This window comes from Trichechus manatus, unplaced genomic scaffold (genome assembly GCF_000243295.1).
Source record: "Trichechus manatus latirostris isolate Lorelei unplaced genomic scaffold, TriManLat1.0 scaffold00070, whole genome shotgun sequence".
In the NCBI taxonomy this organism is placed as follows: Eukaryota; Metazoa; Chordata; class Mammalia; order Sirenia; family Trichechidae; genus Trichechus; species Trichechus manatus.
Window position 1 is genome coordinate 3,828,400 of NW_004444006.1, and position 24,397 is coordinate 3,852,796.

At 39.7% G+C, this 24,397-nt stretch overlaps 1 protein-coding gene across 4 annotated transcripts; it reads left to right on the plus strand.

The window, feature by feature from the left end:
* The first annotated feature begins 739 nt into the window (after positions 1 to 739).
* YIPF6 (Yip1 domain family member 6) lies at positions 740 to 23,460 on the plus strand. 4 transcript variants are annotated; one of them, XM_023734653.1, is made up of 8 exons: positions 740 to 747; positions 1,828 to 1,930; positions 9,108 to 9,236; positions 10,476 to 10,554; positions 13,382 to 13,424; positions 19,631 to 19,756; positions 20,364 to 20,521; positions 22,608 to 23,183. In XM_023734653.1, exons 1-8 carry the CDS (start codon positions 743 to 745, stop codon positions 22,724 to 22,726), a joined length of 762 nt encoding a protein of 253 aa, XP_023590421.1. In that variant the 5' UTR covers positions 740 to 742; the 3' UTR covers positions 22,727 to 23,183. The 4 variants fall into 4 exon arrangements, with proteins under 4 accessions (XP_023590421.1, XP_004380151.1, XP_023590422.1 ...); XM_004380094.2 differs by lacking the exon at positions 740 to 747 and having other exon boundaries at positions 1,509 to 1,930; XM_023734654.1 differs by lacking the exons at positions 740 to 747; positions 1,828 to 1,930 and adding an exon at positions 2,054 to 3,004 and having other exon boundaries at positions 22,608 to 23,460.
* Positions 23,461 to 24,397: the final 937 nt, after the last annotated feature.

A 24,397-nucleotide genomic window follows, 5' to 3' on the forward strand; every position in this document is an offset into this window, starting at 1 on the left:
TTTTCTACTTCCTCTTCAGTGAAGTTTATTTCTTTCCCTAGGAAACTCTACATTTCATTGAAACTTTAAAGTTTATTTTTATAGAGTTCTACATTATATTCGCTTATAGTTAAAAAAAAAAAAAAGGAGCCCTGGTGGATTAGTGGTTAAGAGTTTGGCTGCTAACCAAAAGGCCCGCAGTTGGAATCCACCAGCCGCTGCCTGGAAACCCCATAGGCAGTTCTACTCTGTCCTATAGGGTCGCTTTGAGTCGGAATTGACTCCACGGCAACGGGCTTTATAGTTAAAAAAAAAAAAAAAGGCTACTTATTTATTAGTCTAAATTTTAATCTCACTTCCACCAATACTTGTGCAAGTATTGAAAATGTCCCTGGTCTAAAGGTGGTGAGTTATTGTAAGAATCTTTAAACAAACAAAAAACCAACTACAACAACAACAAAAACTGCATTAGTCTGGGAATTCCGCTGAATATATTTAGGAGCTTGTCCATGTCCTTCCACCTTCCACATTCTCAAGTTTACTACGTGGGTGCTTTCCTGGATTGCCTATCCAAAAATAAAAAGCACTATTTCACACCCATTCTCTAACCTGTTTGTTAAACGCGGAAAACTGGTATTTACATCCTGAAAGGGCACCCGGGTATCCTGAACGTTGATTGCGTCAACAATGGCTGTATTGCCTGACCTCCTCTTAGTCTACGGCCCAGACAGACCAGAGTCAGAAACGCCAAGAAAGCCCAGGGATGAGGTAGGAAAAGAGTTAGGGGATGAGGGAGGAAAGGAATTTTGGAGGTTGGTGTGGAGCCAGCATAAACCAAAAAAACCCGTTGCTGTCCAGTCAATTCCAACTCACAGCGGGTTTCCAGGGAGCAGCCGGTGGATTCCAAAGGCCAACTTTCCGATAGCAGCCGAGTGCTTAACCACCAGGGCTTCGGAGCCAGTATAAACAAACGAAAAAAAAAAACCAACTCCGTTGCCCTCCAGTCGGCTCCCGACTCATAAAACAGAGCTGCCCCACAGGGTTTCCAAGGAGCGGATAGTGGATTCGAACTAGCGGCCTTTTGGGGAGGAGCCACAGCTCTTAACCACTACACAACCAGGCTTTCCAGAAGCTTATGCAGGGGTTTATAAAAGTCAGGAAAGTAGGAGGCGGCTTGCTAGCGGATGAGAAGGGCAGGTAATCAGCGAGGCAGAGGTGGAGGGAGTGATTACGCAGGGCAGAGGCATAGCAAGGGGGTGGGCAGAGGGAGGCACGAATCCTCAGGCGCAAGACTAACGGGGGCGCCAGAGGAGGCGCCGAATGACATTACGAGTCGCCGCAAATATCAAAGGCGCCGGACAAGAGGGAGGAAGGTGTTTCTGCTGACGCGCTGATGTGAGCGCTATCAACTCATCTTGAAATTGGGGGTGGGGGGCGCAATTTAGAGATTGCCCCTGGCCAATCGTTACCCTCGCTACGTCACTGAGGGAGGGGCTCATCATTTCATTTAGTAAGTTTCTCCGCGGCCTGGGAAGGAGAAGGTTTTTTCTGAGGTGCAGTGCTCAGGGGAGGGGCACTCAGCCAACTCCTGAGAGCCAGAGAGGTGTGCGTGTAGACGATGGTGTTGAGCGAGCAATCCGGGGTTCGCAGACCGACAGAGCGACTTGAGAATCGGGGGAGCGTGTCTAGCGGGACCCGTGGCCCTGAATAGGCGAGGCGAGATTTTCTCCCTCAGCCGGACGACAAGGGGCAATGAAGGGCCAGGGATGCTAGCTGTTACCAGGCGCCTTTCGGTGACGCGACTGTTGCGCGCTGACGCGCTGACTAGCCGCGGCCTCCACGTCTCAGGTTCCGCAAAGGCCTGTGGGAGCGACCCGGGAGAAAGAGGCCGAAGATGGCGGAAGCGGCAGAGTCTCCAGGAGACCGAGGGACAGCATCACCGAGGCCCCTGGTGAGATTGGGATCTGCGACAAAAGGGACTGAGGGTGAGGCAGAGTGTCCCCTAAGGAAGTCAGGTGACAGGCTCGCGGCCTGAGAGAGCCTGGGCGCCTTCCTCCCAGCAGGCCCTCACTGTACTTCATGTCAGGACCAGTAGCAACACTGCACCTGCTCTTTGGGTTAACAGCTTTCCCCCTACCCTCCTTGTACCTTCCACGTCTTCTTGGGAAACTCATTCTTTCCTTTCCCATACTCTCAGAGCTTGTCCTTGTTCCCTACATTATGTTAAATGCTGAGTTTTAGTGACTTCTTAAGTATCTTTTCTTCTGCTGCCCCCTAATTTTATCAAGACTTGTCCCTAGCCCTTGTTGGAGTAGTAGCATTCTAAGACTAATGAGAGATTGCTTCCTATGGGACGTTAACGTTTTGTTGCTTGTGACTTGATTCTTGTTCGGTGACCCCAATGGGCTTAGATACAATCCCTGCCTTCCCTGTCGCAGCCCCTTGCCATCCTTTGCAGTGTCCTCTCTTGCTCCTGTCCCAAAGCATGGACCAGTGTAGAGATCACAGGCGTTGGAGTTAGATCTGGGCTGGAATCATCCACTATGCCGCTTGTGTGAATTTATGTGAGTCATTTCATGGAGGGTGTTTCTTCCTGGAGATATAAATACCTACCTCAGAGAGTTTTTAGGAAGATCAAATGAAATAACTTATGTAAAGTGTCTAGTACAATCAGAGTTACTGATGTGCCATAAATTGGGGAATATGATTAACTCAGCATAATGTCCCTGAGATCTCTCCTCCCAAAGAGTGTTTAGTTATATAGTAGTTGCTCAATAAACGGTACTTCCTTTTCCTCTGTTTTAAATTGGTAACTTAACATAGTAGAGAACTGAACTGGGAGTCCGGTGAACTTGATTTTAAATCCTAGTTCTGCTGCTTACTAGCTCTGTTTGTTCATCTCTTTATTCATTCAGGAGCTCTGGTGGCATAGTGATTAAGAGTTCGGCTGCTAACTAAAAGGCCAGCAGTCCGAATCCACCAGCCACTCCTTGGAAACCCTATGGGGCAGTTCTACTCTGTTGCTGTAAGTTGGAATCGACTCGATGGTAACAGGTTTGGTTTTTGCTTTGGTCGTTCATTCAATAAATATTTATTGAGCATCCACTGTATTCTAGGCGCTCTTTTAGGCACTGGGGATATAGCAGTGAAAGAGTGAGTAGATCCAAGTTGTCATGGAGCAGTTGTGACGTTGAGGAACTCACTTCTGAGCCTCAGTTTCCTCGTTTGAAACACGGGGATAGCAATTATTCACAGGATCAATGAAAGGACTCCATGAGCTAATTTGCACATAGTGCCTGACATAGTTACAGATGCTTAACTGATTTTAGTGCCTATCTTTTATGTAAACTGCCCCACCCCTCTTCCATGAAGCTTTCCTCAAATAACTTCAGTGGTTCTGGTCACCCATTACTCAGTATCCAGTCCATTTCTATTTAACAAATGTTTATTGAACTCCGACAACGTGTAATGCGAGGTGCTTTAGGGTCTACAAAGGGCATGCTCCTATGGTGCTTACAGTCTAATTGGTAGGGATGAGGTAAAGTTACGAATAAATAATATATTAAGGAAGTTTAAAAGAGGGAGCTATTAGGTCCAGTTAGGGTGATTAAGCAAGCTACAAGATAGAAGGTATATTTGAGAGGCCCTCAAAGGATGGGTAAGATTTGGAATTCCAGGTGAGCATAATAGCTATCAATTTTTGAACTCCTGCTATGTGCCAGGCATTGTGCTAGATATCTTCTACATATTTTCAAAACTTCACAGCAGTCTTTACACACATATATCTTTTGACTGTTTTTGATATTGTTTCAAAATTATATATGCCATAACAATTATCAACAGGTCTTTTTTTCTTGTGTACGTTTTAGTAACATCATTTACCTTCATCAAGCTGTGTACACTTCACTCTCATTGGGGGTTACCTTTCCCATCACCAAAAATGACAAGTGTCCAGAGAGTGAATCTCTCCTCCCACCACCCCATCCCTGGTAACCACCAATGAACATTGGTTTCTGTATATTTACCTGTTCATGTTATTTCATAAAAATCAGAATGTACAATATTTGTTTTTTTTTTTTTTTTGTAATTACTTCACTCAACATAATGTCCTCTAGGTTCATCCATGTTCCAAGATGTTTTGGGAACTCATATTTCTCTATCACTGAGTAGTATTCCATTGTATGTATGTACCACATTTTACTTATCCATTCATCTGGTGATGGACACTTAGGTTGTTTCCATCATTTTGCTACTGTGAATGGTGCTGTGATGAACATAGATGTGCATATGTCTGTTCATTTTTGCTTCTATTATATCTCTAGGGCATATACCTAGGAGTGGAATTGCTGGATCGTGTGGCAGCTCTACCTCTAGTTTTTTGAGGAACCACCAGACTGTTCTTCACAACAACTGTACCATTTTGTATTCCCACCATTAATGGACGAGATTTCCAATTTCTCCACATAATCCCTCCAACATTTGTTATTTTCCTTTTTTTTAAATCTTGACAATCCTAGTGGGAGTAAAATGGTATCTCATTGTGGTTTTGATGTGCATTTCTCTGGTGGCTAGTGAGGTTGAGTATCTTTTCATGTGTCTGTTGGCCATTTCAGTATCGCCTTTGGTGAAGTGTGTGTTCATGTCCTTTGCCCAGTTTTTGATTGGGTTATTTGTCTTGTTGTTGTTAAGTTGTAGAAGTTTTTTTTATATATTTTATATATTAGACCCTGATCAGTTATATAGTTCCCAAAGATTTTTTTCCCAGTCTGTAGGTTGTCTCTGTATTCTTTGGATAGTCTTTTGGTGAACATTAAGTGTTTAACTTTTCTGAGGTCCCAGTTATCTATTTTGTTTTCTGTTGCTCCTGTATTTATTCTTGTGTTTGATAATCTATCATTGAAAAATACTAGGTCCTGAAGCTTTGCTCCTGTATTTTCTTCCAGGAACATTATGGTTTTATTTTATGTATTTACTTATTTTTTGGCATTAACAAAAAGTCCAAATTCAGGGCGCCAGCTCTAGGGGAAGGTTCTCTCTGCCCACTCTTGGGAAAAATCTTTGTCTTAGCTTCTTCTTGGCATTCCGTGGCGATCTCCATGTGGCATCTGTGGTTCCTTCGTTCCTGATTGCTTCTCTGTACCTAATCTGCTCTTTTTATATCTCAAAGGTGACTAAGACACACCCTACACTGATAAGGTCTCATTAACGTAACAAAGAATGTCCTATTCCCAAATGGGATTACATCCATAGCTATGGGTTTAGGATTTACAACAGATATTTTGAGAGAACACAATTCAGTCTGTAATAAAAGCCCAAGTCTACATTATCAGCAAATTGTAGCAATGGAGCCCTGCAAAATGGCTTTGAGCCAAATGTCTCTCTCATATCTCCTACCCTTCTGACAGACTCTGCTTGGAGACCAACTGGCTACTTCTCAGTTCTTAGTCCTTTCTCTGGTCGGAAGTTGAAGAAGACCACCAGACAGAGGATGATGTGGCTTCTCAATAACTGCTTTAGTTCCCTTTAGTAAGAGAATCTTAATATTCTGTATTTGATGCTCTTCAGTTTCATTATGATGTGAATATGAAACCCAAAAAACCAAACCCGTTGCTGTCGAGTTGATTCTGACTTGTAGTGACCCTATAGGACAGAGCAGAACTGCCCCATAGGGTTTCCAAGGAGCGGCTGGTGGATTTGAACTGCCGACCTTTTGGTTAGCAGCCGAGATCTTAACCACTATGCCAATTTATTTTTACTTATTCTGCCCAAAATCCAATGTGCTTTTTCAATCTGAGCACTTATGCTCCTTCAATTCTGGTAAATTTTCTGCCATTATCTCTATAATATATTGCCTCTCCCTCATTGTTTCTATCCTGTCCTTCAGAACTCCTGTTAAATTTATATTGTATTTTCTCATTCTATTCTTCACATTACCTTGATTTCACTTTCATAATTTTTGTTTCCCTCTTTCTTTGCTTCTGTGAGGTTTCCTCAGATCTATCCTCCAAATCACCAGTTGTCTCTGTAGTCGTCTATTTTGTTTTAAACTTGTCTACTGAGTTTTTAATTTTAACAACTGTTTTTCATTTCCAAAATTTCTATTCGGTTCCTTATTTTTCCCAGTGTTATCTTCCTTCCTTATGGATTCTATTCATTCTTTTATCTCTTTGAACTTTTTATTTATTGTGCTTTAAGTGAAAGTTTACAGCTCAAGTTAATTTCTCATTTAAAAATTTATACACATATTGTTTTGTGACATTGGTTGCAATCCCCATAATGTGACAGGAACTTTATGGTTTTAAATTTAACATTTAGGTCTTTGATCCATTTAAATTGGTTTTTGTGTATGGTGTGAGCTGTGGATCTTGTTTCATTTTTCTTCACATGAGAATCCAGTTTTTCTAGCACCATTTGTTGAAGAAACTGTTCCTTCCCCATTGAATGGATTTGACACTCTTATTGAAAATCAATTGACCATAGATTTCTTTAGATTTATTTCTGGATTTACAATTATCTCTTTTTTTAATAATCATAAATACTGTTATCACACCTCACAGAATTAGTAATTCCTGTACCAGTTGCTGTCAAGTCTATGCCGACTCATGGCAACCTCATGTGTGTCAGAGTAGAACTGTGCTCCATAGAGTTTTCAGTGGTTGATTTTTCAGAAGTAGATCACCAGGACTTTCTTCTGAAGCACTTCTGGGTGGACTCAAACCTGCAACCTTTTCCTTAGCAGCTGAGTGTATTAACAGTTGCTCGTTTCCACCCAATTTTCTTTAAAAAAAAAAAAAGTCTTTTTACTGTGTTCAAATCAGGATCCAAACAAGGTCAACATGTTATATTTTGTTGAGAAACGCCTTATGTCTCTTTTAATGTCACTTGAAATAGTTCCTTTCCTTGTGGTTGTTTATTTGATTCAGTATACAGTAGGTTCATTTCCTTAATTTTTCTTTCAACTCTTAGGGATTGCTCCTTTTAAATTTTGATTTTGTTTCATAATTATGTGAACTACGTGGTTTCAGGGAGTCCCTGGGTGGTGCAAATGGTTGGTGGTTCGAACTCACCCAGAGGCACCTTGGAAGACAAGCCTGATGATTTGCTCCCAAAAGGTCACAGCCTTGAAAAACCTATGGAGCAGTTCTAATCTGCACACGTGGGGCCGCCGCATTGATTGCCACATGGGGCAATCAACATTAATATGGTTTCAAGTTGTACATATAGATCAAAGTATATTCAAAGAAATCTAGCTTCCCTCCCTGTCTCCTCCACCCTATTCCCTCCCTCTCTCTATAGGAAACCTTTTTTTTTTTTAATGGTATGGCTTATTTCTTACATTTTAAAAAATATATGCAGGTATGTATACATATTTCCCCTTTTAGATAAGTGATAGCATACTATACAAACTTTTCTCTACCTTGCTTTTTTATTTAACACTCCATAACAGTTCTTTAGAGATTCCCATTTCTTCTTACAGCTGCATAAAAAAACCCAAAACCAAACCCCCTTGCCTTTGAGTAGATTCTAACTCATAATGACCCTATACGGCTGCATTAAAAAAAAAAAAAACACAAAACCAAATCTGTTGTTGTAAAGTCTATTTCGACTCATAGCGACCCTATAGGACAGAGTAGAACTGCCCCATAGGGTTTCCAAGGACCAACTGGTAGATTTGAGCTGCTGACCTTTTGGTTAGCAGCCAAGCTCTTAACCACTGTGCCACCAGGGCTCCATAGTACTCTATCGTGTGACGTACTATAATTTATTCAACTAGTCCTCTGTTGATGGGAATTTGGGTTATTCTCAAGTTTTTGCTTTTACAAGTAGTGTTGCAGTGAAGAGCCCGTGCAAATGTCATTTTGTATTTTTTGCCAGTTATCTTTGGGATAGACTCTTAAAAGTGGGATTGCTGAGTAAAAATGTGTTTGATAAGTAAATTTGCCAGATACTGCCAGTTTCATCTCCCATAAGGTGTCGTACCGTTTTGAATTCCCACCAGCAATGTGTGAGTGTACTTTCCTTTCAGCTTTACCAGCAGAATATGTTGTCAAACTTTTGGATTTGTGCCAGTCTAAAGGTAAAAATTATATTTCAAGTAGCTTTAATGCACATTTCTCTTATTATGAGTGTGGTTGATAAGTTGTTTTTCATAAGTTCTTTGCTATGTTTCCTAAAATTTTAGTATATTTTCTCATGTTTCATTTACCTGTAACTGTTGCCTACTAAAAATTGTGCCTTCTGGACCAAAAACTGTATGAGAAGGGATTGATTCTTTTTCTTAGGAATTTGTAGATTTCAGAGTTTTGGTTATGATAATCAAATTTGGCACTTGAACAGAAGTTTAAAAGTTTGCGTATTTATAATTCATTTTGATAATGTTATTGATCTGTGGTTGGCTGGTAACCTGGTTAAAAAAAAGTGTAGATCAAGATGTATTTTGCCTTTATTTTCCTGTTCTTCCCAGTTCCCTCTGGCTCCATGTTATGCTCGCCTTTAACCAGAAGGGGCCACTAGAATCTACTAAGAGAACACCAACAACAAAAAAACCCCATTGCCGTCGAGTTGATTTTGACTCATAGTGAACCTCTAGGACAGAGGGTTTCTAAAACTAAGGCTGTAATCTTTACGGAAGCAGACTGCCAAGTCTTCCACAGAGTGGCTGGTGGGTTCAAATAGCCGACCTTTTGGTTAGCAGCTGAGTGCTTAACCAGTGTGCTACCAGGGCTCCTAAGGAGCAGAAGGGCTGACGAAATGTGGCTGTTCTAAGATGTGATTGCAAAAAGGTCATTTTTTAATAGCTCTGCAGTTACTATTTAATCTTGCTAGCTTGAGAGTGTTATATGAAGATTTCAGGATTGAAAGAAACCAAATATTTAAGGGCAAGAAAGTGTCTACGGCATTTACTTTAGATATTTTCCCCATCATATTCTATCTCCTTTAAATTAAAAAAAATAAACTTTTGGAGAATTATAGTTAACTGTGTTGCTTGATGTCTGTTGAGCCAACACATAACTTTAACTACTGTGTAAAACCCTAAAAAAAAGACATGGTCCCTGCTCTCTAGGAGATGATGTCTTTGGGGAATGTTTATTACAAGCTTTAATTTTTTTTTTCCTAACCCTTTTCAGTTTGCAGGCCTTTCAGATGTATCCATCTCACAAGACATCCCCGTAGAAGGAGAAATCACCATTCCTATGAGATCCCACATTCAGGAATTTGACAGTTCTACCTTAAATGAATCTGTTCAGAATACCATCGTAAGTTAGACTAATTGAGAGAACTTCTGTTCAGTATCGTGGGAATAAATAAGTAATAGCACTTCGTAATATTTCTGTTTGGTTCACTGACTTTCATTGCATTTTACTTATTTAGGGTTTCCCCCCAGAGAATAATATGGTACAGCCTTTTTGGAAAGCAGTTTGGCTATCATGGATATTAGGAATTTTAAAATGTTCAAATCTTTTTAAACCAATAATTCTACCTCTCCAAATATAGCATAAGGAAAATTTTTTAAAATACTGAAAATATTAATATACAACGATGTTCATTGCTGCATTTTTTATAATAGGAGAATGTTAGAAACAGTGTAGAGGAAAAACAATAGAAGGGATATTGATTACATAAATTATGTTACGTCTGTGGGGTGGAATGCTAAATAACCATTAAAAATCATGTTTACAAAGAATTTTTAATGACATGGGGAAACTTCTAGGTAAAAGAACAAGGACAGAATGATCTCAGCTATATTTTGAAAGCTTATGTTTACATTACTATATCCTTCCTCAGATATTTTCATCTTTTTATCTGGCTTCTGGGATTCATCTGCCAGTTAAATTGAGAATGTTGGAAATTAATTTATTTTATATATTACAAAGAGTGTGGTAGCTAGGGAGCAGGTTACTTGGCCCTGGTACCTCATCATGTACTAATTGAATTGCAGATACTATGTTTTGCAGAGCAGCTTTTAGTAGTGCTATTTTAGTTTTTTTAAACATATTCCAACCAAGCAACCCACTGCTGTCAAGTTGATTCCAACTGATAGCGACCCTATAGGACAGAGTAGAACTGCCCTATAGAGTTTTCAAGGCTGTAAATCTTTATGAAAGCAAATTGCCACATCTTTCTCCCGTGGAGTGGCTGTTGAGTTCGAACCGCCAACGTTTTAGTTAGCAGCCAAGTCTTTTAACCACAGTGCCACCAGGGCTCCTTTTAAACATATTAGGAGGGTTATATTTCTCTTTTACAAAGTTTTCACAATCAAAACAGAGCTGGTGGATGTGGGAAAGTATTAGATGTTGGCTTAAGGAGTTAATAGAATAAGCATACCTTGCCTCTCTGGTTTATCAATATAGTGGAGTTGCACTGGAATTGTAGCTCGAAAATTCAGTGAAGGTCTCCAGGAGATTGAAGTAAAAGAAATTTTAGCAAATTAAGTTAGGGGGGCCTGCCTGGCAACCTTGGTCATCACAATACAAAAAATTGTTTATGTCTTTCAGATGCGTGATTTAAAAGCTGTTGGAAAAAAATTCATGCATGTTTTATACCCAAGAAAAAGTAATACTCTTTTGAGAGATTGTAAGTATAAAGGTTTTTGGGAATTTGCTTCTTCCTACTGTACCATATCAAGATAAAAAATATGTAAATGAAATACTTGGAAGAAATTAAAAATTTAGAATAAAATTTCACAGGGTGGAAGATTTTGCTTAAGATACTGTTCTCATTGATTTGTATAGACTGTATACCCTCACCTGGAAAATGCTATAATAGACACTGCAAGAAATAGTTCAGAAAGCTGCTAACTGTTCGGCCAAAGAGCTAACAATCTCTAGAGGAAAGGCAAAATGTTTAAATTCAGAGTTAGAATTATTAATAGCTAATACCCATTAAGGATTAACAAATTAATAGTACCTTTATTGACATTTCTATTTTCAAAACTATCATTTAATCTGCTGACTACTTTCTTTGTTAAAGAGTTCTATCAGAGCAGTGTTTGCAATAAATTATACTCTTATTTAGAATTTATTCTTAAAATTGTTAGATCTCTTACTTTTCAAGCAGTCTTGTTTTTCTTAGTATCCTTTATCAGAAAATTTAAATCAGAGACTAGTAATAATGATGTTCATGAGTATACCTTCTATTTTGGCAGCATTTCAGCAGTAACATAAGAGATGTCAAATATGTGGCAAGCATACCACCATTCCCTGTGGAGACTAGATGCAATGTCAGAATATTTCTCAACATAGTGCACTATGGATTTGAGCTGTCAGATGATTGGAAACTGATTTTCTAACCCTGGTATAGTGGAAAGATCATGGACAAATCTGGGTTTGAATAGTGGTTCCATCACTTACTAGCTGTGTGATCTTGGATGAGACAGTTCTCTGAGATTTAAGTTTCTTCATCTGTTAAAGTGGAGATAATAACATGTACCTTCCTGGTAAGGAGTACCTGGGTGGCACAAACGGTTAAGCACTCAACTACTAGCTGAAAGGTTGGCAGTTCGAACCCACCCAGAGGCACCTTGAAAGGCAGGCCTGGTGATCTGCCTTGAAAACCCTATGAAGCAGTTCTACTTTGCTAGTGAGTATTAGAGATAATAATGTATATACATCACCTAGCACAGCATCTAGCATTAGTAGGCACTCCATAAGTGGTAGCCATTATTCTAGTACTTTTCCCCTCATACACATTATCTTATTTAATCCATACAACAACCTTGTGAGGTAGGGAATATTATTCCTATTTTACAGGTGAGGAAAATGAGTCTCAGAGAAGCTGACTGTCTTGCCAACATCACACAGGCAGGATTAGAACTGAGTGTTCAAGTTCAGTGCCCTTTCAACTTTACCGCTGCTGTCCCAGATGTAGAAATGTCCTTTCACCTGCCACTGGGACTCACTCAAAGCAGAGCTGCTCAATCATAATGCAGAATTAACCTATCATTTACTCAGGGCACATCATGAATATGCATGTTATCATGGTGCCATGTGTTAGTTTGCTGATTATTGATGAGTATTGGCTATGTCATATGTATGTTAAAGGTCCATTCCTAAACCTTGGGCTGGCACAAAGGATGAGCAAGTCATGGCCAGAGAATTACACTTCTGCCCTACTCTGTTATCATAGCCCTTGGCAAAGTGGCAGGGAAAAATTCATGACTTAAATAATAATTTAAAAATACTGTTACGGATTTTTTTTATTGTGCTTTAGGTAAAAGTTTACAGCTCAAGTTAATTTCTCATTCAAAACTTTATACACATATTGTTTTGTGACATTGGTTGCAATCCCCACAACCTGACAACATGCTCCCCTTTTCCACCCAGGGTTCCCTGTGCCCATTTGTCCAGTTCCTGTTATAGATTTTTTTAATGAATTAAAAAAATTTCAGTGCACTAAAAAACGCTATTGATGTCATTGCACTTGAACTTAGTTTTTCAGCTGATAAGTTAAAAAAAACTGGTAGGAATGCCAATAGTTTAATTAGAGTGGCAGGATTTTACCTCTTTTTCAAACTTTCTGCAGTGGTTTCAAAATTACCTAGATAATTTTTAAAAAAATACAATGGAAATATGTATGTATGCATACTTAGGTAAAGTTGTATACATATGAGGTTAAAGTTAGGTGTGGGATGTGTACCTTTTTTCAAATTAGTTGAGGAAAGTAATTGTGCTCTAAGCTGTGTGTTACTAAACTTTTGGCATACTAATCAATCAACTCAGTTGTTGATTGAGAGGCATTGTGTGCTAGACTTGATGTTGGCATAACCTTTTATAGTTTTTTAAAAAGCTTTCATATGTTATCTGTTAAAGTTGAACCTTATGAAATTGCCAATATTGGGCTATTTTTTAAACTGTAAGAACAGCAATACTGTATTGATTCAATGTAACAATTACAAAAGGGAAGCAGAGTGGAAAGAACTATGGACTAGGAGTCAGAAAACATATGTTCTGGTTCCAGCTCCACCTCTGACTGTCTTTATAGCCTTGGGCAAGTCATTTCCCTCTCTGCTTCATTTTTCATATTCATGAAATGAGCATGATAATACTTGCCTTGTCTAATGTAGTCTCAGATTGGTGAAGTGACTTGGTTGTAGTCTTCCTGAAGGTAGGGAGGCAGGGTACCTAGGTCTTTGGATCCTTTTCCATTGGTTTTTAACATGAAGAGCCACATACAGCATGCTGGAATGTGGCTTAGTAGATCAGGAGAGGGGTGATTTCTGGCATATGAAGTGAACAAAACCTCTAATACATGAATGGGAAAGAAGTATATTCAGAATTGGGGAATAGGAAGGGAAGCAGAGGGATAGAAGATGTGGGAAGGCTGGCTTGGGTTAACAGAATAAAGGGAGAGAACACTACATGCTTCTTTTCATAGCAATCTTCTGTCTTTTCTTGCCTTATAGGGGATTTATGGGGCCCTTTGATCCTTTGTGTGACACTCGCATTGTAAGTACTTGCATTTCCTTTCTTTGTCATTTAAGGTAGATTAGATCTTTTTGATGGAGCCCTGGTGGTACAGTGGTTAAGAGCTTGGTTGCTAACCAAAAAGGTTGGCAGTTCAAATCCACCAGCCGCTCCTTGGAAACCCTATGGGGCAGTTCTACTCTGTGCTGTAGGGTCGCTATGAGTCGGCACTGACTCAATGGCACCTAACAACAGCAACAGATCTTTTTGTGGAGTATCAAAATTTAGGGAAATTTTGATCAAATATTTCATTTAGTACTTTTATGATACTGTACTCCTTATGTATTTAAACCAAAAAAGTCAGGTAACCTTTCAGATCAATTCAAAGAATGATGGTTTAAAGATTTGAAAATTATGCCCACTTTTGATTACCAATGGCTTCTTAGCCTGTTTTAGCCATTTCTATTCAGCATGCATTTATTTACTGTCATCCACCTACCCATCATTAAACTAAGTGAATTAAATATCTGTAAGTTTAAGCACCATTTGCTTGGGAACATAATTCTTTTTAAATCTTCCTAAAAGTAGGAATTAGCATAAGAACAAATTAGAGAGAAAGAAGTGGTAGAGTTAAAAGCAAGATTATGTTTCAAAGTGTTATTCTTTCCATACATGTTGTATGTGAAAGGGGAGGACGAAAGGAGAGCAAGGTTCCACTGGAGAGGGGAATATAACCATTGGTAGAGTGGAAAACATATTGTAGTAGATTCATTTCTGGGTTCTTGTCCTGACTCTGCTGTCAGGCAGCTGCGTGACTCTGGGTTACTAATAACCAAAATTTGTATAATGACTTTTCTCAGTTTACAGAAAACTTTTAAATACCTTCTCTTATTTGATTCGCATAACAAGAAGTCAGTATTATTTTCCTCTTGTGAAAAATGGCATGGCGGCAGCATGAGACCTCATCTAATTTCACAAGGGGGAGAGAGAATCATTATCAGCGTCAACAGCCCAAGGCTGATTCCTATGAGGTGGAGGTTACACATCCCTCCACACTCCAACCTTTTTACCAATTCTGACACTAGCCGGCACTCTCTGCTTCTCTGCTGGTTTCAATAATTTGTTGCAATGGCCACATAGAACTCACAGACAATAAGACAATACTCATGATTATGGGGTTTATTAGGAAAGTAGCAGGTTATACTTCAGGATCAGAAATGACTCAGGATAACTCAGGATACAGTTCTTCGATCAGGACAGCCTCTTCTCAGCTGTGCCTGCAGGTAGGCCTCTGTCTCTGACCCTCGGCCCTTTGGCACCTTAGTCTGGCCTCTGCCCTGCTCAGACAAGTGTTACAAATCTCTTTGGCTCTGCCAATAAATGCCTGGGGACACCCCACTCTGCCGGTAAGCCTCAGTCTGAAGGAGCTCAGTTGTCTTGCTCTGTGGGTCAGCACATCCACTATAGCTGCCTTGCTCCATGGACTGGGAATCCCACCATGCTGTCTCATGCCAGTCTTCTGGTTCTGCTGCTGCCAGTTCTCTGCTGTGCTTGCTGCTGCTTCTCGCTGTCTTGTGCCATCTCTGGTGTTACAGGTCTCTGTCTCCTGGGTCTAGGAGGTTTTCAGCACAGGGATCCCAGGTCCAAAGGGCGTGCTCCATTCCTAGCTCTTCTTGGTGGTAGTGGGTCCCCCCCACCCCCACTCTGCTCACTTTTCTCTCCTTTATTTCTTGTAAGATGAAAGATGTGATTCAAGTAAGGATGTGACCTGAATAAGGGTGGTGATTTGAGTCATACCCTATAGTAAGGCAGTGACTCAAGATATATCCCACCCTAATCCTGCCTCATTAACATAACAGACAACTCACTCCCAAATGGGACCATAACCACAGGCATAAACCAGAGAACCAACCCCATTGCCATCAGAGGCTAGGATTTACAACACATCACGAAACGGAGGAAGACTACATCATTATGTAACTGCCAAATAATTACATCATTACATCACTGTCAAACCACTAGAAATCATGTCCCAGCCAATTTGACACGTAACCTTAACCATCCATCACAGATTCCATATACATTATTTGCATAGTCTGAATCAATCATGTGGAGGCACAAAGACTATGGCTAGAAGGGCCGTATTAAGTAATTCACTGCACCGCCCCTCTTTTGACAGATTCGTATTCAAAGAGGTCAAGGACTTAACCAAGATCACACAATTAGTGGTAGACCTTGGATTTAACCCCAGGTATCCTGACTTACAACGCCTCTTCCCGCCTTAACCTTCTGGATCTCCTCTTCCATATATCTATTACAGGAAATCGTTGAGGGGGTCTTTCCAGGCCTAATCTTTTATGATTCTAAATTCAAGTTTCTTATTGGCTTCCCTACTTAATTTTTTTAATTTAAATTGAGCATGTGCTAAAGTAGGTAATACTGTAGAGTGTTATTTCTTATGCTTTTAATAACCACACCCAGGGAAGTACTCCAGTGCCTTGATGGGAGGGTTTATATTAGAAGCTCTGAGCATATCCCTTTTTTAAAAAAATTTTATTGTGCTGTACATGAAAGTTTACAGTGCAAATCAGTTTCTCATTCCAAAATTTATACACAGATTGTTTTGTGACATTGGTTGCAATCTCCCCCTTTCCCTTTAGTCCCCGAGGGATAAGCTTTTTTAAAAAAGGAAATACATTGCTTATAAAAATTAAGGAATTTATGATCTTATCTTCTCGAACATGTGAATATCTCAAACAAAAAGAAAAAAAGAAAACTATCAACATCATTATATGATAAAGTTAGCACACTTCAGTAAAATGTTTAAGAAAAAAAATCGCTTGAGAAGAATGTTTTTGCTTTTGTACGCATTGAATATGTTAAGTGAAGAAATGCCTCTATTTTTTGGGCAAAAGAAGAAATTTTGAAGGAAAGAATTTCAAGGAAATGAAGGAGTGGATTTTGAAAATTGTAATAATGTATCAAAGTTACAAATAGCTAAAGTGAAAAATAAAATTAAAGATAAGGAGAAGAGTAAAACCTCTCAAGACAAGGAAAAATGTGCTTTGCTAGATTTTAATGAAAATAAAGGAATTTGTTAACTATCTCTTACCTTCTTCCAAACTTATGGATGTTGTTCTTTACTAGAAAAAATTTATAGGCAAAAAAAAAGAACAAAAAAGGCAATAATGTAAAGAATAGATGTACTCGGAGAATAGTAGTGATGCACAATATGCACTTACACACAGTAGCAATGCAAAAGGAAGTGGAAGACTGAGCAGTCATCTCTGACTCTTGTACTTCTTGGAACTATTTCTGGCTTTTGCATCTGTACTTCCTCGTATTTGGGTTGCAATGCCAACAATTTTATGATTCCATCTGCTTCTCACAGGTTCCGACTTTCAGAGAATATTTATTAGGCTGAAGTAATTGTTTTAGTCGAAAATATTTGAGTTTTCCTTCTCTAACAGGTTTCTGCCTTACACACCTTCCAGTGTTCACGGGTTTTACTGTATGTCATGGATTGAATTTGTGTCCCCCAAAAATATGTGTATCAATTTGGCTAGTATTGTGTGATTGTCCACCGTTTTGTCACCTGATGTGATTTTCCTGTGTTGTAAATCATACCTTTATGATGTTAATGAGGTGGGATAGTCTGCAGTTGTGTTGGTGAGGCAGGACTCAATCTACAAGATTGGATTTTGTCTTGAGGCAATCTCTTTTGAGATATAAAAGAGAGAAGAAAGCAGAGAGACAGGGGGACCTCATACCACTAAGAAAGCAGTGCTAGGAGCAGAGCTTGTCCTTTCAACCTGGGATTCCTGTGCAGAGAATCTCCTAGTCCAGGGGAAGATTGATGAGAAGGACCTTCCTCCAGAGCCGACATAGAGAGAAATCCCTCCCCTGGAGCTGACGCCCTGAATTTGGACTTTTATCCTACTTTATTGTGAGGCAATAAATTTGTCTTCTTTAAAGCCACCCACTTGTGGTGTTTCTGTTACAGTAGCACTAGATAACAAAGACAGAATTTGGTACCAAGAGTGTAGGGTGCTGCTCTAACATATTCCTAAGATGTGAAAGTGGTTTTGAAACTGTGAATGGACTCAGAGGACTCAGAAGGAAATGAGGAGAACCAGCAGCAGCAGAACCTGACCCACAGAGCGAGAGAGCTGAGTGCCTTCTGGCAGAAGTTTACTGGCGGAGTGGGGTGCCTCCAGGCACGTATCAGTGGAGCTACAGAGCTTTGGAACACTTGCCCCAGAAGGGCAGATGTGGGCATGAGGCACGAGGGGCCAAGAGGCCAAGGAACCAGGAAACAGAAGCTGAAGAGACAAGGAACACAAGAAGCTGAGCTGCCTCAGTCTCAAAAGGTATGGCCATGACCTCTGGGGTTTCAAAGGGTGGAGCCGCCACTCAGATGGACTAAGAGAATGGTGGGCCTAAAGCCAAGGGAGCAGAGTTGCTGTCTCAGTGGGCCTGGAAGGTGGAGCTGAAGCCCAGGGCCAAGGGGCCTCTGCTCAGTATCCAGAGAGTGTGGCCAATACCTAGAGTCTGGAGGGCAGGGCCATTGTGTAAATTGTCTCAGAGAAGAGAGGATTGTTTTCAAAGCCTTGATGGCTAATGTAATGTGTTCTGCTGACTTGCTTGTTGCCTGTTATCCCTCGTTTCCCTCCAGTTTCTCCCATTGGTAATGGAAATGTCTAGCTTGTGCCTGTTCTGCCATTGTACCTTTGGAAGCAGATAACTTGTATTCCAGATTTCACAGATGAAGAGATATTTTTGGATTTTGGACTTGGAGTTGAGACTTTTTCTATGATACGGGGTGAATATGTTTTGCATGTGGCAAGGATGTGAGTTTTGGGGGGCCAAAGGGTGGAATGTCATGGATTGAATTTTGTCTCCCAAAAATATGTGTATCAATTTGTCTAGGCTGTGATTCCCAGTATTGTGTGATTGTCCACCATTTTGTCATCTGATGTGATTTTTCTGTGTTGTAAATCCTACCTCTGTGATATTAATGAGGTGGGATAGTCTGCAGTTGTGTTGGTGAGGCAAGACTAAGTCTACAAGATTGGATGTGTCTTGAGGCTATTTCTTTTGAGATATAAAAGAGAAAAGCAAGCTGGGAGACAGTGGGACCTCATACCACCAAGAAAGCAGTGCCGGGAGCAGAGCGCGTCCTTTGGACCTGGGGTTCCTGCGTGGAGAAGCTCCTAGTCCAGGGGAAGATTGATGAGAAGGACCTTCCTCCAGAGCCAACAGAGAGAGAAATCCTTCCCCTGGAGTTGACGCCCTGAATTTGGACTGTTAGCCTACTTTATTGTTAGGAAATAAATTTCTCTTCTTTAAAGCCATCCACCATGTAGTATTTCTGTTATAGCAGCACTAGATAACTAAGACACTGTACTACATAATAAGAGGTTGTGAGCTTCATGTTGTTATTTTCCTGGAAAAAATAACAGTCCAAGTATTCAAAGTCCAAAATTCAAAGCAGTTTATATTATAAAATTCCTAGACAAAGAGAGGATATTTAAGTGACTATTCAACTATCCAAATTCAAAGCAAAGTCTCTTAGTAATAATCTGTATTTTTTATCTTAAAAAAATCAATAATGGGTTTATAGACTTTCCATTTTTAATTCCATCTTTAAAGGAAGGATTACAAATTCAAATGTATCTAAGGGCCAGATAAGTAACCTAAATGTGTGAAGTAGGCTGGGTGGTAAGCTGTTGACTGTAAGCTCCTTGTGAAGGGACCTGATGCTATTTAAGCTGCACCTGGTGTTGCCATGTAGATCTGCAGGCCTAATGTTAGCAGATCTTCTGATTATTCAAGAAAAGCCAGAAATTCAGATTTTTATATGGAACCTCCTAATGTTAAAATAATGTCAACTTGAATTTAAAAACATTTTAAGTATTGTATGGACCAAAAATCTCATGTCTGTAAGCCACATTTGGCCCTTCAGTTTGTAACCTCTGCTTAACCAAAAAAGGTCTTCAGTAGTCCATTTAAAGATTCCAGCAAGGTGTAAGTGGAGCACCCCTTATAGTTTGGGGCATTTGGAATTTGAAGTAAGGGGACCTTGCCAAATATTTCTGGCATTTTCCTTTCAGCACCACCTGTATATTACAGATCTTCAGGTGAGGAATAGAGCAGCTCCATGACTCAAAGCTTCAGGACCCACACCTTCACTTTGTTATTCTAAATAAAAGAGTAGGCAATTCTCATGCTATTTTTCTCTGTCTCAGAATGCTTCAAAGAGGCTCTGCAGATAGTGAAAAAGATGGAGGGCCCCAGTTTGCAGAAGTATTTGTTATTGTCTGGTTTGGTGCAGTTACTATCACCCTCAACACAAAACTTCTTGGAGGAAACATGTGAGTATCATTAAACTCCAATCTCTTTTTCCCTTGCCAGGTGGCGTATCTTAGATTTTAGGGAAGCCAGGCTAGCTAGACATTAAAAAATAAAATAAATGAGGGCCAAAGAGAAAGTTCTTTTAAGACCACTGACTAAACAGAGATGACCTAGTTGAATTAAATTATCGGCAGTCCTTTGATAAGCTTCAGGTGCTGTCTCCAGCCCCTGAGATTTCAGGCAGACTTTTATATACATTTTTGGGGGCAGATGGTCTATAGCTTTCAACAAACCCTCAAATAGGGCTATAAAGTGGAAAGGATTAAGAAACACCACCTTAGAAGTTCAGTGGGAGAGGGAGGTCTCTGGGGATTAGAGTGGATCTTTTGGTATCCTAGATGGTTGACTCTTAATGGGGATTAAGAAGACAGGAGGAGGTATGGAGAAAGAAAATGAAAGCATGTGCTTAATACAGAGAAATACTCTTATAAAATTTATGTTAGGGTATAGGCATTATGTATCTGGAGGGAGAAAACAATCCATAATATATAGAAATATGTGTAACAAGCTGTATCGTGGTACAGATCAGCTATATTTATGATCTTTATGGATATGTGGTATTTTTAGATCTTTTTTTCAGAGCCTTTGTGTCCTGGGTTACTGTATACTTCCCTTGACGGTGGCAATGCTGATTTGTCGGCTGGTACTTTTGGCTAAGCCAGGACCAGTAAACTTCGTGGTTCGGTTTTTTGTGGTGATTGTGATGTTTGCCTGGTCTATAGTAGGTAAGAATGTACTTACATCTTCAATACTAGAGCAGACAACAATATAGGTTACAGATAAAGACCAGATGAGGAGCAGTATAACTTCTAGCTCAGATGTGAGTGATATGATTACTACCAGTGTCATCCATAGAACCCTCTAAGTAGGAGAGTAGTTATTAATGGGGATGGTATCCATCTTATCTGAGTTGGGTATCTGGACTTTTAAGGTATTGAGAGTTACATCTTTTTTTTTTCCTTTAAATAATGGACAGGGTTGGGAAAGGAGATTATGGACTTAGCTTAGTCCTGATATATAGGAGGCGTAGGTGACTTATGAAGTGACTTGGGCCTTTTCTTGACAACTAATCATAATAAAAATATAGCTAACAAAAAAGAAAAAAAAAACAGTTGCCATTGAGTCAATTCCAACTCATGACCAACCCCACGTGTGTCAGAGTGGAACTGAGCTCCATAGGGTTTTCAATGACTGATTTTTCAGAATTAGATTACCAGGACTTTCCTCCAAGGCACCCCTAGGTGGACTTGAACTCCAGCCTTTCAGTTAGCAGCTGAGTGCGTTAACTGTTTGTACCACCTAGGGATTCTGGCTAACATTTACTGATCCCTTATTATAGGCAAGGCATTGTTCTAGGTGGTTTGTGTGTATTATCTCATTTAACCCTCACAGCAACCTCAAAAGATAAATACTGTTATTAGTCTGATCTTATAGATAAGGAAAGGTCTCAGAGCGGTTAAATAACTTGCCCTAGGACATATGACTAGTGAGTAGGAGGGTCAAATTTCAAACCCAAGCAGATCACTCACCCTTAAGAATTATACTACCTTCCAGCATAGGTCATGTCTCTATGTAGTGCTCTTCTGCTTCAGTAGAAAGTGGTGCTAAAGATTAGGACTTGTCTGTGGCAGTGTCTGCAAATGGTGCCTATATGGTTAAGAACTATATGCTCACTGCTTTTACATTCCTAAAATTCTCTTAAAGTAGAAAAGCCACCTTAAACTAGAGGTGTTCACTAGCTCCTAATTTGATAGGATAGGGGACCCTGCATAAAATTTGAAAGTATAATAATATCTCATTGCTCTGGAACGTGGTTGAAAGCCAAGAAGTAATCCAAAAAAGATCTGAGAGAGCCAGAATTCTGTTCCAAAGGCTGTATATTATGCTTAAGTATATAATCCATGGAGAGCTCCCCACACCTCATTTCCTCACTTAGACTCTGACAATTTACCATACATGTGGTTGTAACTGACTTTGTTATCTAGTATCCATACCCATAGTAGATCAGAAACTAGCATCTAAGAAGTAGGGAGAAAGGCTATTGTAAGCATTTTTTCTTTAATTCAGAAAATGTTTATTAAGCACAAACTGTGTCAAGCACTGTGCTAGACAATGGGGATGCACATGGTCTGTATCCTTGGGGTTCACAGTAAAATGGGGCAGGCAGACACGTAAACACTTAAGGACAATAAAGCGTTCCAGGTGAGAGATGTAAGTCTGCGCAAGGTATAGGTGGGGACACAGAAGAGGGTAGTGAACAGTTCTACCTGGGGCGGCAGAATACCAGGTGGTTGTTAAGGAAATTTTTTCTGTAGGGGTGATCCTTGATGAGTAAAAAGATGAGTAGATATTTTCTGGATGAATAAGAGGGATGGCATTTAAAAGAGCTGATAACTTAATAAGAGCAGTTACTCACAAAGCACAGCAGTATTAGGCTGTTTACCGTAGGTGCAAATAACCTTACACATCGTTATAAGTCCATTCAGCATAGTTCATTAACTTTTAAAAAAAAGCATTAAAATATATTCTGCATACAACTTAAGATGATAGGGGAGTGTAGTACCCCGTTTAGAAAGGTTTCCATCTAAAATGTTTGAAAATTTTAAAACCTTTAGTACTTGAAATAAGAAGCCCCCAGCTGTCTGCAAAACTGCTAAAGAATGCTTTCTTCTCTGAGGATTACAAATACAACTGAATTTTTACTATGATTCTGTGTTCCAGACTATGCCAAGTACATTTAGTTAGCAAATGTGAGTAGTTGTGACAATATTATTGTATTAAATATTCCTTTTTTTATTTTGTTTTGTTTAGCCTCTACAGCCTTTCTTGCTGATAGCCAGCCTCCAAATCGCAAAGCCCTTGCTGTGTATCCTGTATTCTTGTTCTATTTTGTCATCAGTTGGATGATTCTCACCTTTACTCCTCAGTAAATCAGGAAATGGAAATTAAAGACCAGTGAATTGAAAGCTCATTGGAATGATGCAATTCACCATGGAGCTTTGCCTCTGAGCCTCTTTTGTCTAATTTTGGAGATATTTGGTAACTTGGTAGGTGAGGAGATTAAAAGGGAGTCATATAGCACCATTGCCACTTATGTAAGGAACAGATGTTAGAAAGACCACCCTTTTCCTCTTAAATGTTGTTTGTTTAAAATCCACGCACAAAGTACACACATAATATAATGCCTCCTGAGGCATGATGGAGTCACTGTGGTTCATTTGGGTGACAACCAATGACTCGGGAAGCACATAGATACATCCTGCAAGATGAGTAGAGTCAGTAACTGTATTTCCAGTTTTAAGAATACCATTTCAGGTGCAACCCTTAATCATATTGCCTTATGACTATTTGAATATCCCTCTCTTCATAAACAAGAATGTGTAGTCTGTATCCATTTCAATTTATTTCTCTCTCTTAAAGTAAAAAAGGCAATGACAGAGGTTGGGAGGAGGGCTCTTAGATATGGGAGGAGAAACCATGTTGATCAGAGAAAATTCTGTACTTGTTGCTTTAAGAAAAGTGAAGGACATCCAAAGAATCAGCCTCTTTGGTCTTTTTCTGTGTTGTTGTTAGGTGCCATTGAATTGGTTCTGACTCATAGTGACTCTATGTACAACAGAACAAAACACTGCCTGGTCCTGCATCATCCTCACAATCATTGGTATGCTTGAGCCCATTGTTCTAGTCACTGTGTCAGTCCTTCTCCTTGAGGGTCTTCCTCTTTTTCGCTGACCTGTTTTACCAAGCATGATGTCCTTCTCCAGAGACTGATCTCTCCTGATGACATGTCCAGAGTACATAAGACAAAGTCTCACCATCCTTGCTTCTAAGGAGCATTCTGGCTATACTTCTTCCAAGACAAATTTGTTCGTTCTTCTGGCAGTCCATGGTATTTACAATGTTCTTTGCCAACACCGTAATTCAAAGGCGTCAATTCTTCTTCAGCCTTCCTTATTCATTGTCCAGTTTTCCCATGCATATGAGGCAATTGAAAACACCATGGCTTGGGTCAGGCGCACCTTAGTCCTTAAAGGGACATCTTTGCTTTTTAACACTTTTAAGAGGTCTTTTGCAGCATATTTGCCCAGTGCAGTGTGTCGTTTGATTTTTTGACTGCTGCTTCCATGGGCGTTGATAATGGATCCAAACAAAATGAAGTACTTGAAAACTTCAAAATTTTCCTCCATTCATCATGATGTTGCTTAGTGGTCCAGTTGTGAGGATTTTTGTTTTCTTTATGTTGAGGAGTAATCCATACGAAAGGCTGTGGTCTGTGATCTTCATCGGTAAGTGCTTCTAGTCCTCTTTTAGCAAGCCAGGTTGTGTCATTTGAATAACACAAGTTGGTAATGAGTCTTCCTCCAATCCTGGTGCCCCATTCTTCTTCATATAGTCCAGCTTCTCGGATTATGTGCTCAGCATACAGATTGTATAAGTATGGTGAAAGGATACAGTCTTGACACACACCTTTCCTGACTTTAAACCATGTAGTATCCCTTTATTCTGTTTGAAAGACTGCCTCTTGATCTATGTACAGGTTCCTCATGAGCACAATTAAGTGTTCTGGAATTCCCATTCTTTGCAATGTTATCCATAATTTG

Excerpts from the sequence above, each read along its gene's own strand:
- YIPF6 (XM_023734653.1), top strand. Across the intron at positions 9,237-10,475 it reads AATCTGTTCAGAATACCATC|ATGCGTGATTTAAAAGCTGT; the intron begins GTAAGTTAGACT and ends TATGTCTTTCAG. Across the intron at positions 13,425-19,630 it reads CTTTGTGTGACACTCGCATT|AATGCTTCAAAGAGGCTCTG; the intron begins GTAAGTACTTGC and ends TCTCTGTCTCAG.